Here is a 12783-nt window from a genome sequence, read left to right on the forward strand (position 1 = left end):
TATTTATTTTTATAATATTTATAATAAATATATCCATTGAACTCTCGTATTTATGTTGAAGTTGCATGTAAGTAGAGATTTGGCCGGAAACATTTATTTGATAAACCGCACTCGAACCTCCACTAACAAAAACGCCAAATTCCGAACGGTGTTCGGATCGTTTACGAAACATTACCGACTTGACATAATAGAAAAAACGTGTCACCGGCCAATAAATACAAACAAAATAAACAGAAAGATATTCAATTTAAAAGCTAAAATAAACCAAACATTCAGACATTTTTATTTTTCTCACGTTCCAAATTATTGTAAACAAATTTTCCAACATGCACACACACACATATATGGCAAAAAAATTATAAGTCGGAACCAATACTAAATACATGCCTGTTACTATTTTATCTTTCTCGAAACTAAATTATTATTTCAATTTAGACCAGTCAACGGCGGCGGCTGTACCACTCCTATACAAGAAGCAAATCTGAAAGTCTCTGCGACCAAAAACTCAAGTCTCTAAACTTTCAACCTGAATATTCATTTTTTATCCGACCATTTCATGGCGGACTACGGCGGCCAGAATCTCGAAGTGGATCCGAGAAGCGGCTTCTGCAAATCCACAAAAATCTTCCACAGCAAACGCCGCCCAATCCCACTTCCCCCCAACCAATCCCTCGATGCCACGACGTTTATCTCTTCCCGCCCTCACAACGGCAAAATCGCCCTCATCGACGCCACCACCGGCCAACACATCACCTATTCCGATCTCTGGAACTCCGTCGACGCCGTCGCCTCTTCGCTTTCCGACATGGGCATCAGAAAAGGCCACGTCATCCTCCTTCTTTCCCCAAATTCCATCTACTTCCCCATTATTTGCCTCGCCGTCATGTCCATCGGCGCCATCATCACTACCACAAATCCCCTCAACACTCCTCAAGAAATCGCCAAACAAATCGCCGATTCCAACCCGATTTTAGCCTTCACTACTCAACAACTAATCCCCAAAATCGCCAATTCCAAATTACCAATCGTCATAATCGACGGTCAAATTCCAAAATCCCCAATCAAAATCGTGTCGACATTGAGCGAAATGATGAGGAAAAAACCAAGTGGGAGTCGAATTAAGGAACGCGTGGAGCAAAACGACACAGCGACTCTGCTTTATTCCTCTGGAACGACAGGGGCGAGCAAAGGCGTAGTGTCGTCTCACAAGAATCTAATCGCCATGGTTCAAGTGGTTGTGACGAGATTCAAACTAAGCGAAGGGGAAGGGACTTTCATTTGTACGGTCCCGATGTTTCATATTTACGGCCTTGTGGCTTTCGCTACGGGGCTGCTTTCTTCGGGATCTACAATCGTTGTATTGTCAAAATTTGAGATTCATGAAATGTTGTCGGCGATTGAGAAGTACAAGGCCACGTATTTGCCTCTTGTACCGCCGATTCTGGTGGCGCTCGTGAACGCCGCCGAGCAGATAAAGGGAAAGTACGATTTGGGGTCGTTGCACACGGCGTTGTCCGGCGGAGCGCCGCTTGGAAAGGAGGTGATTGAGGGTTTTGTTGAGAAGTATCCAAATGTTGCAATTCTTCAGGGATATGGATTGACGGAGTCCACCGGAATTGGGGCGTCCACTGATTCTTTGGAGGAGAGCCGCCGGTACGGCACGGCGGGGCTTCTGTCTCCAAGCACTGAAGGGATGATTGTTGACCCGGAAACCGGTGAGGTTCTTCCCGTGAACCGGACTGGAGAGCTTTGGCTTAGAGGGCCCACCGTAATGAAAGGTAAAGAAAAGTGGTCAATGGCCGACATGATTGAAATTTTGAATTGAGTTTATCATATGCATCTTGTTTGGATACTGCAATTTATTATTTCATTTTTTTAAAGAGGAATCTTTAATTATTTTTATAGAACAGTGGAATTTTAGCTTTGAACTTTGAAAGATGGCTTTATTTCTTCAACATTTTACACGTGTTTTTTGGTCTAAACTATGATACATACTCCAAGGATAATTCAATATCTGTTTCGTATATTTAATGCATTGTATCGTATGCATGTGTATATTTTATCATGTTTGAAAAATGTTGTTTATTAGTCAAAAACTTTTATTTTTAAAATTACTAGTTATTATTTTTTGTCTAATAAATCTCTACGCTTTAACCTAATTCCTGAACGCCTATTGTGACATTGTACTTTTAATTTAATATACATTAGTTCTTTGAATTTTTAAAAAATGTTTGAATATCTTAGCAGCCTACTAACACAAGGTATAATGTTCTGTTTGCATTGGTCTTTTTGTCGTAGGTTTTTTTTTAAAAAAATTACTTTTCTTTTTGGATGATTTTCATATTTTCTAACGGAAGATTATAATTTATAGCTAAATTCTAACAAAAAAAACAAAACAAAACAAAACAAAAAAACATTGCTTATAAATTCTTAATGTTAAATAATCAGAATCAAATTGTTATCAAATGAGACATAGATGATCTATATCTTTATTTTCTTTAAAAAATCTGTTTGATCTATTAAATACTTTGAATATGATAGACACAAACATAAAAATTGACAAGTTTAACGGCAACTTTGTTTTTATTTTTCTGTTTTCAAAATTTATGATTTTTTTTTTCAATTGTTTATTATGGATTTCATTTCATATATCTTAAAGAAATATTTGAATTCCTACTCAAATTCCAAAAACAAAACTTTGATAGATACTATTCTGATAGTAATGAATTGGATCGATGTTCCGTTTGCATAATTCGTAGTGACATCAATTTTGTAGGGTATTTTGGTAATGTGGAGGCGACAACTTCAACACTTGATTCAGAGGGATGGCTGAGAACCGGTGATCTGTGTTATATTGATGAAGATGGTTTTATTTTTGTGGTTGATAGGCTTAAGGAACTCATCAAATATAAGGGTTATCAGGTAATTTACATTCATTTTGTTTCTGAAAACCATATACATTATTACTATTATTTTTATTTTTCCAAAGGGACAAAAAGAAAAAAAATTATACATTGTTTGAAAATCCAGCAACTATTTTTCTGCTATAAAATTTAATTTATATTTTTAAAAGGTATAAAAACATTGCACTGCCAAAGAAAATTCATTAACAGCAACTTTTACTCTCTTTTTTTTTTTTAATTAGTTTTCCCCCTTTTTGTAACTTTTATGAGAACATTTTAGAGAACATGTCTATTTGCATATTTTCCTCCTCTAAAAATTGCATATTTTATTATTATTTTTTTATATCCATTTACTAATTTAATATTAATATTATTTTGTAGGTGCCTCCTGCAGAATTGGAGGCGTTGTTGCTTACTCATCCTAATATCTCTGATGCAGCCGTGATTCCGTAAGTTCAACATTTTTCGTTTTTCGTTCTTTTTTTCCTTTAAATAGTTCGACGAAATTCTTGGAAAATTGTTAATTAAAATTACTAAAATTATTTCTGATGTTTATAATCTTATTTTTTTTTTCCCGAAAACTAAAACCTAAAAATTACATGCTTATCAAAAAACACATCCATTTTAGGCAAAGGCCCACCACAGAATACGATAGTGTAGGATGAGATAATATATTTTAGGATAAATATCAATTTATATTCCTGAATTTTAGGATCGTATCAATATAAATCTCAAACTAATAATTGTATCAATTTAAACCCTGAAGTTTTATAATTGTATCAACTTAAACCCTCCATTATGTTTTATTTGGATACACTTATAAATATTCGGGGTTTAAATTGATACACTCATAAAAATTTAAAGTTTAAATTAGTATACTTATGTTTTTTTTTTTTTTTCAATACAATGTAACTTTTAAAATTAAAAATAAAAAATAAAAAGAAAGAAGTGAGCATAATTTCATATTCGAGGTGATTGAGGTTGGAATGAGTGGATACGACTATAAAACATAACTTCCATCACCTATTAACTTCAACTAAATTAATGATTCTCGAGACCTAACGACTATCCAGATTAAACACAATTACTCATCTTCTTAAATGTTTTATATGTGGGTGTATTGTCACATTGGACGCAAAAAATTCCTAAAGTTGTGAGTTTTCCCCATTTTAATTCTAGATATCCAGACAAAGAAGTTGGACAGTTTCCAATGGCGTACGTGGTAAGAACGGATGGAAGTGATATTTCACATGAAGATGTAATGCAATTTGTGGCCAAACAGGTTAGTGATTACATTTACATTTATAAGTACTTTTATGGCGTATTTAAAATACATTTTTAAGTATTTAATTTAAAAAATAAGTCATTTAAAAAAATTGGAATATTCGTCAACTACTCAAAATAGCTTTTTTGAATGTATTTTGATTAATTTTTATCAAAAGTGTTTAAATTTTTTTTAGCAAAATTAGCTTTTAAAAAATATTTTTTTTCTCAAGTCAATCCAAACGGGCCTTTAGTGAGTGATTTTGAAATGGTTAAAACCGCTTTTCTCATGTTAGAGATTACTACGAAACACAACTTTAATCCTTCATAATCAACTCAATCATTAATTATATACTTTTAAATTCAATTTTCAAACTATTAAAATTGATTTTGAATTATTAAAAGAATGTTTCTTAGTGATTTTGAAAAAGGAAAAAAAATAATTTTAATTATTTTACAAACACTCCCAAACATATTCATTCTATCAGAGGTCGTTTGGTTTAAGGTTTCATGGATGACTGGAAATAAAACATGCTTGAAAATTAAAGATGGTTGTGTTTTGTTGTACATGTAAATGCTATTAGAACTTTATGAACAAAAATCATGTTTGTATTTAGTTTATGAAAGTAAGCATGAATTTTTTTTATAATTATAATAGATTAATATGTTAACCAATAAACAACATTCAATATATCGATATATGAAGCAATAATAATTTTAATTATAAATATTTTAAAAATGAATATTTATAATTAAAAATTAATCAATTAATATATTCAATAAACGTCATAGTAATTATAATCTAATACCTAATCATTTTTATAATTAATTAACTTCAACATTATAATTTTAATTCTTAATTAAATAATATAATAATACATATTTTAAACAATATATTCTATAAAAAGTTAAAAAAAATAAATAGTAATATGATATATTAATGAAGAATATTAAAAAAATGTAAATATGATAGGCTAATAATGAATGAAGTAATAAAAATTAATAACAATGAATAACTAACTCATCAATAATGATTACATGTTCATAACAAATGGTCAAATTAAAATTAATCTCAATAAATAATTACTTGGTTATTAAAAAAAATAATAAAGTAATAAATTATTGTTATAGAAATAAATTTTTTGTACTAATTAAATTTAACTAATCCTAGTTTATTAATTAAATGTATTTAAGATATTGTTGGTAATACATTATTAATTTATGTAAAAAATTGATTGCATTCATTTAATAAAATTTTATTATAAAATGTTTTTATTAAATTAATATTAATTACTTAACTAATTAACTAGGTTTAAAGTGAAATTATATATAAAATAAATACATATAAACAAGGGAAGAGAGAAAAAGTTTTCTATGTGGTAAATGAGAATGCCTGGGATTTGGAATGGTTGAAAATTGTAAAACAAATTTCCATGCAAAAAAACTCTTCAACCAAACGACCTCTCATGGGTTAGGTTGGATTATGAACTCTTTCGGGTTGTATTGAGTTCAAATAAATGAAAATTTAATGGATTGAGTTGGTTCATGTTTATCTAAAAAAATCCAAACTAACCCAAATTTATTATAAACTTTAAAATGTATATTCTTTTTACCTGTGATATAATTGGATGTATATATATTTATTTTAGTTTTATTTAATTTCATTAGTTTTTGTTAGATAATTTATTATCCAACCACTCTTAAAAATAATTTTTTAGCACTTTGGAAAAATATTTTACATTATATAAATTGAAATTGGACGGTTAATCTTGATTCAAATATGAAAATAATTAAATCAAATTTTTACATATTAACATTTTACTTTCTTTTAGAACAAAAATAAAATTTAAATAAATAACACGTGTAACTCAAACCAACCCAATCCAAACGTTTCGTGGTTGTGTTGGGTTGGGTCCATTTTTTTTTAATGAAGGTTATTTGGGTTGAAGAAACTTACAACTGAACAATTAGGTTGAGTCGAAAAAGTCCTTGAACCCAACTCAATCAAACTCACGAACACCCTTACACTATAATTGTAGTAATACGAATAAATTATCATACTATTTTCATTAATATACAATCTAAGTAAATAATAATAATAATAAATAAGAACAATACACATATATGATCTTTATCAAAGGAAAATTAATATATATTTTTTTTTGTTTAAATATTATTTTGGTCCTCATACTTTTGACTTTGGTTCATTTTGGGTCCAATATTTTTAATGTGTTCTAACTTTCGTTCATTTTAATCCATATATTTTCAAAATATTTATGGGGTCCTTGTATTTTTTAAAAATGACTATTTTTCTTCTTTCATTTTTAATTTTATATCATTTTAAGGGACTAAAATGATCACTTTTGTTAAAGTTCAAAGATCAAAACAGATATATGAATAGTATAAATATCAAAATGAACAAAGTTAGAAAATACAAGACCAACGAAGTAGTATTTAAATCTATATTTTTAGTAGATGAGAATTGAGGATAATACCGTGGGTAATTGTATATATATTTTGTAAATAGTGTGGGTATTTTTGTGTTTGGGTATGATAATAAATTTATAAAACTGAGATGGGTGGAGGTGCGGTTGTACAGGTGGCGCCGTACAAGAGAATCCGGCGGGTGGCGTTCGTGGATTCCATTCCCAAGAATCCGTCCGGTAAGATTCTGAGAAAGGATCTCATAAAGCTCGCAACCTCCAAACTCTGAATTTAGGCAATTGGTCTTCCAACAATCTGGACCGTTGATGAGACGGCCAGATGCTGATTTGAGATTGTCATGTTCTTTTTTTCTTCTTTCTTCCTTTTTTTTCCCTTTATGTATAAATTATCAGAAATGAAACGTGAGTTGCACTGGGAATAAAACATATTATATTGTTTAAAGGGGTTAATTAGAAAATTGAGGTACTTTTGGAAATAAATTAAGTAAAATGGGTGGTTTTGGAAAGAAAAAAAAAAAGAAGGCAAAATGGGTGTTTTTTCTTTTCTTTTTTTTTAAAAAAATCTTTTATGGAATGTTCAAACTCCGTCAAAGAAAAAAAATCTGACACGGATGACACGGATGACGACCTGACAAGACTGATGACGTGACCAGACACGAGGGATTCCTTAGATTTTCATTGTATTCCTTTCACTTTTTCACATTAAACCCCAGCAACTTCTTCTTTTTTCCAATTAACCCCAAATTGTACTTTCATCTACCCAAATTTCTTCTTCTCTTAGAATTTCATCCCTCTCTTCCCGATTCAAAATTCAAAACTTTCTTGCTTGAAACATTTATCCAAGATTTGGTATAAAATCTTCTTTTTATGTGAGTTATATTTTTATTTTTCTTTTATGTAAGTTGTAATATTTTTATTTTATTACAAAATTACATTAATTTATCCTTTTCTCGCTCGTATATTTTTTAATTTGGCGACTATTTAATTATAGTTAAGAAATTGATTTTGTTAGATGTTTAATTAGTATATAATATCGTAACTAATATTCATATTCATTTTCAGGTTAATTGGAAAAAAGAAGGCACTTTAAAAAATAATTAGACATTTAAAAAGAGTAAAAAAAAAAAAGTGTTTAATAAACTCAATTTTATTATAAATATTATAATAAATAGATGCTCATCCTAAAAATGGACCATGTGTTCTCACAAATTTATACTTGATTAGTGTCCTAATAACCACATCTTAATTGCCACAAGTTCTATAAATAGTGAGCTTTTGTGGCAGTTGAAAAGAGGTGCAAAAGATGGGTGAGAAATCCAAAGGTTTTGAGAGGAAATTTCTATTTTTATATATTTACATAATTTCTTATATTTTTTATATTTTATTTTACTTATTAAATTATATTTTTTTTCATATTTGTGTTTCTATTGTGCTCATCAATTTTACAACACATTATTAACACGAGCTCCTATCATTTTCTCCGCTAAAAGTAGGTCCTAAAGATATGTCGTTTTTTTCTTATTCGTTATAATTAATAAATTAAATGTTGTTTTGCATGTTTGGTACATATTAAATTTTTAATATATATATATATATATAATATTTTGTAATAGTGTTACTATGGAAAATATTACAAAATTAGATTTTGTAGCATTTGATATTAATGGTAATAATTATTTGTGAGTCCTTTATGCAAAAATAACCTAGATGTCATAAAAATGTGATCATCAAAAAATAATTTTCCTTCATAAAACTCATCGTAAAGGATGCACTTGAGGCTCTAAAATTTTAAATCAATATGCTAGAGGTTGAATGAAATAACGAGTTATTGATTAAAAAAAATATAATGAATCTCAGCCAACTATAGCAACAACATTCCTATAGTGAATGTTGTGAATTTTTAATAATCGTGGATTAAAAATCATGTATTCGACCAACTGAAACAACATCATTCTCTGAAGTGAATGTTGTGAATTTTAATAATCGTGGTTGAGATTGTGGTCATGGTCGAGGTCATGACCGTGGCAAGGGAATAAGTTATTATTATTTTTGTGATGGTCGTCATAATCATTGAAATTTCAAAAGAATCACACAAAATGATGATCACAGAGGAAAGACTCTATAAGATAAGAGTTCAAAAAGTGTTGAAAATAGATACTTCCGATGAAAAATGACTGGGCACTGGTCATGTACCTGTCGTATGTCAAAACATTTAGTTGATATCTATCAAGCCTCCCTGAATGAAAAAGGAAAAATGTAGAAGCAAATTTTGCATATCAGGATAATGAGATATTTGACTCATCTAATATAACATATTTGGATGTGACACATTTTTTTCAAATCTCCTGAAGAGAAAATTAGCATAATTGATGGCATAACAAGCGTTTCTTTTGATTTTGGGAATATTTTAGTGTTAATGTTGTCCCTTTTTTTCTATTTATATTTTTTTCTTGGTTAATATTAACTTTTGTATATTACAAATGTTGTTTTTCATATTGTAATTATTTTTTTAATGGAGAAACATTTGGTCATTTTCATATGTTGGGTGATTAAAAAATGAGCAAAAAAATCTATGTCGGACAGACAGTGCAATTACACACACAATACTTACAAGTATAAAATATTTTTCCAAACTGACAATGTTGGAAACAAAAGTCAATACAATATTAGGTTATACAAACCTATTGTAGAGTTTTGAAAAAAAAAAAATTATTTTGTCTAAAGGAACAAAATTTACAATTGACAATGCATTGTTCTCTAGTCAATCAAAAAGAAATTTACTTAGTTTTAAAGATATACATTATAGCAGTTATCACATTGAGATTGATGGAAAGAATAATATGGAGTTTTTTTTTTTTTTTTTTTAATCATACCTACTGTCTCATATGAAAAATGTATAATGAAAAAGTTGTCTACTTTATCTTCTAGATTATATTATACTCATATACGAGTAATTGAAACATATGCAACAATGAACTTGAAGTTCATGAATCCATACATATTTACAATTTGGCATGCCAAATTAAGTCATCCAGAGTTTATAATGATGAGAAAAATTATTGAGAATTCAAATGGACATCCATTGAAAAGCCATAAGATTCTTCAACTAATGAATTATCATGTGATGCTTACTCTCAAGGCAAATTAATCATTAGACCGTCACCAGTCAAAGTGGGGACTGAATTACCTACATTTTTAGAATGAATTCATGATGATATATGTGGACCTATTAATCCACCAAGTAGACCATTTAGATATTTTATGGTATTAATAGACGCATCCAACAGATAGTCATACATGTGCTTATTATCAAGTTGAAATCTTATATTTGCACGATTACTTGCTCAAATAATTAAGTTAAGAGCACAATTTCCTGATTATACAATTAAGACCATTCGTCTTTATAATGATGGTTACATCCCAATCTTTTGATACTTATTATATGTAAATTGAGATAAGTGTTGAACATCCTGTAGCTCATGTTCATACACAAAATGGTTTAACAGAATCATTCATAAAATGTTTGCAGTTAATTGCTAGACCATTGCTTATGAGAGCTAAGATTCCTACATTTATATGGGAGCATGTTGTTTTGCATGCAACGTCACTTATACGCATTAGACCAGTAACTTATCATAAGAACTCACCATTACAATTAGCCTATGGCTATGAGCCAAGTATTTTCCATTGGAGATTTTTTTGTATGTGCAGTATATGTTCCAGTTGCTCCACCACAACGTACTAAGATGAGTTCTCAAAGAAGGTTAGAAATATATGTTTGATATGATTCTCCATCAATTATTAAATATCTTGAACCCTTGATGGATGATGCATTTATTGGACGATTTGTTGATTGTCATTTTATGAGACAAAATTTTCAACATTTAGGGGGAAGAAATAAGAAGTTGGAAAAATAAATTACATGGAATGCATCATTATTGTCTCAATTAGATCTCCGTACAGATCAATGTGAACTTAAATTTTAGAATATAATTAATTTACAAAAAATAACAAATCAGTTACTAGATGCATTTGTAGATGCAAAAAAAGTAACTAATTCACATATACCAGTTGCAAATGTTCCATCGAAAATTGATGTCTCAACACAACAAGTTGTCACTAATGAGTTTGGAACACGTCAGAATTGTGGTAGACCAGTGGGTTCCAAAGATAAAAATTCTCGAAAAGGAAAAACAATTAATAGTCAAGAAGACTTGATTGATGATATAAATACCCATGAAGAAATTCATGACATGACTAAGGAAGAAGGTGGAATACATAAAGATAATAATGAGATTTCAATAAATTATATCATAAAGTTGCCCTTAGAGTGTTGCAACGCTGCTCATATGCAGCCCGAGGCATCACAACGTTGGGATGAGTGTTGCAACACTGCTCACCCCAGCTTAGCAACGCGCGCGTTGGAGTCAGTTCACGCGAAAGGTCCAATTCTACTGGTTTTCAACCATTCTGATCTGGTTCAACCATCCTTGGATCGATTCAACATATTTTGAAGGCTTGGAGGTTCGGTTCGGGTGGTTCGGGTCAGTTTGTGCGGTCCATAATAGTTTTGAAACTTCTTTTAACTTGTTTTGTAATAATTTAGTTATTATTGCTTGCTTAGGATGCCAAAGTTGAACCATATAAGTGTTATTTGAATATTTATGCATGTGATGCATGTTATATTTAAATGAAAACATGTTTGTGCATATTGTATGCCATGTAGATTTAAAATCCCACCATAGGAAGCATGTTACATGTATTGGATATATGTTATAAAATGTTATAATATATAGTATGCATGTTTAGCTCTTTTGTTTAATATAAGTGTTATATTGAATGTTGAATGTTAAGGATGCAAAACACGTCTATTTTTATAAGTTATAAAATTGAATTAGACATTAAAATCCATAACAAAGATAAGATACATGCTCATGTAGGTTAAATATTTGTTTTAATAGTTAAAATAAGTTGTTATCTTATAAAACACGGTTACAAACTCAATCGGCATATAATCCTTTCTAAGGCTGGAGGTTTTTAAATTGACAATCTACGGAACACCTCCTACCTGGGGATTATGGCCGAAGAATTGAGCGTCGTTAACTAGTTTTATAAGCGTACGTGAGCGGTGTGAGGTAATAAAACGGTTTATCACCTAGACATCGTAAGTTAAAATCATTTTATAAGCGTTATACTTGGATAAACTATAAAAATTTAAGGTTGTTTAATTAGCCAAAATAAACCTGGTATAAATATACCCAAATAATAAGTAGAACACTTCAATGAGAGTTTAATAACATATATGATATGGTGTTAGAACGCTTCACTAGGAGATTAATAACATATATGATATGTTGTTTTTAGCTCTCGCGTCCCTAAGAGTTCACATCGAGATTCATGCTTCGCTTCATGTCGATTATACCCCAATTGCTCCATTCAAAAAGTGTTTGCATGAATCAAGATCTAGGTGAATAGAGGAAGTTGTTCACAAAAAAAATCAAATACACGATGTTTTGATTTTAATTCTCACGTCCCTAAAGAGTTCACACCGTGAGATTCATGCGACACTTCGTGTCACCTTAGGAGTGACCTCCATTCGGAAAGTGTTTGCATGAGTCAATATCAAGATGAATAAGGAAAGTTGTTCATTGTAAAATCAAATATGTGATATAATGATTTCAACTCTCATGTCCCTAGAAAGTTCACATCATGAGGTCCATGCAACGCTTCATGTCGATTATACCTCAAGTGCTTCATTTTGAAAGTATTTGTATGGGTCAAAATCAAGGTGAATGGAGAAAGTAGTTCATAGTATGTGGGTGAAGGATGTGTGTCAACGTGTTCTGTGGTCTCTTTCGTTGGTTTGGACTGTGAAATTCATATGTTGTGACTGCTCCAGCTTTAGGTGGCTTTTTCTAGTCGTTTAAAGATGGTTATCCCCTCGGAGGGTTGTAACGTAGGATTCAGAACAACTCAAGCTCTAGAAATGGATAGGATTTCTTAGGTCCATTCCCAACTTTGACTCTCCAATTCGGTAGCATCGTTGGGGCCGACCTCTGAAGTCTGAAAATGGAGGGTTACACTTATAGAGTTACTAAGTGCTAATAATTTCTGACCAAAAAACGGTAACTAAATGACTATAAGAATAAGAGTTATTCTTGAGATAGTATTTA

At 30.4% G+C, this 12783-nt stretch overlaps 1 protein-coding gene across 1 annotated transcript; it reads left to right on the plus strand.

The window, feature by feature from the left end:
- The first annotated feature begins 387 nt into the window (after positions 1 to 387).
- Positions 388 to 7448, plus strand: LOC120086001 (4-coumarate--CoA ligase-like 5). The gene is made up of 5 exons (XM_039042374.1): positions 388 to 1778; positions 2777 to 2922; positions 3285 to 3352; positions 4083 to 4185; positions 6766 to 7448. The coding sequence occupies exons 1-5, from the start codon at positions 557 to 559 to the stop codon at positions 6877 to 6879; spliced, it is 1653 nt and encodes a 550-aa protein (XP_038898302.1). The 5' UTR covers positions 388 to 556; the 3' UTR covers positions 6880 to 7448.
- The last annotated feature ends 5335 nt before the right edge of the window (positions 7449 to 12783 follow it).

This window comes from Benincasa hispida, chromosome 9 (assembly GCF_009727055.1).
Source record: "Benincasa hispida cultivar B227 chromosome 9, ASM972705v1, whole genome shotgun sequence".
Taxonomy (NCBI): Eukaryota; Viridiplantae; Streptophyta; class Magnoliopsida; order Cucurbitales; family Cucurbitaceae; genus Benincasa; species Benincasa hispida.

Excerpts from the sequence above, each read along its gene's own strand:
- LOC120086001 (XM_039042374.1), top strand. The coding sequence starts at position 557 with ATGGCGGACTACGGCGGCCAGAATCTCGAAGTGGATCCGAGAAGCGGC. Across the intron at positions 1,779-2,776 it reads AGGGCCCACCGTAATGAAAG|GGTATTTTGGTAATGTGGAG; the intron begins GTAAAGAAAAGT and ends TCAATTTTGTAG. Across the intron at positions 4,186-6,765 it reads TGCAATTTGTGGCCAAACAG|GTGGCGCCGTACAAGAGAAT; the intron begins GTTAGTGATTAC and ends GCGGTTGTACAG.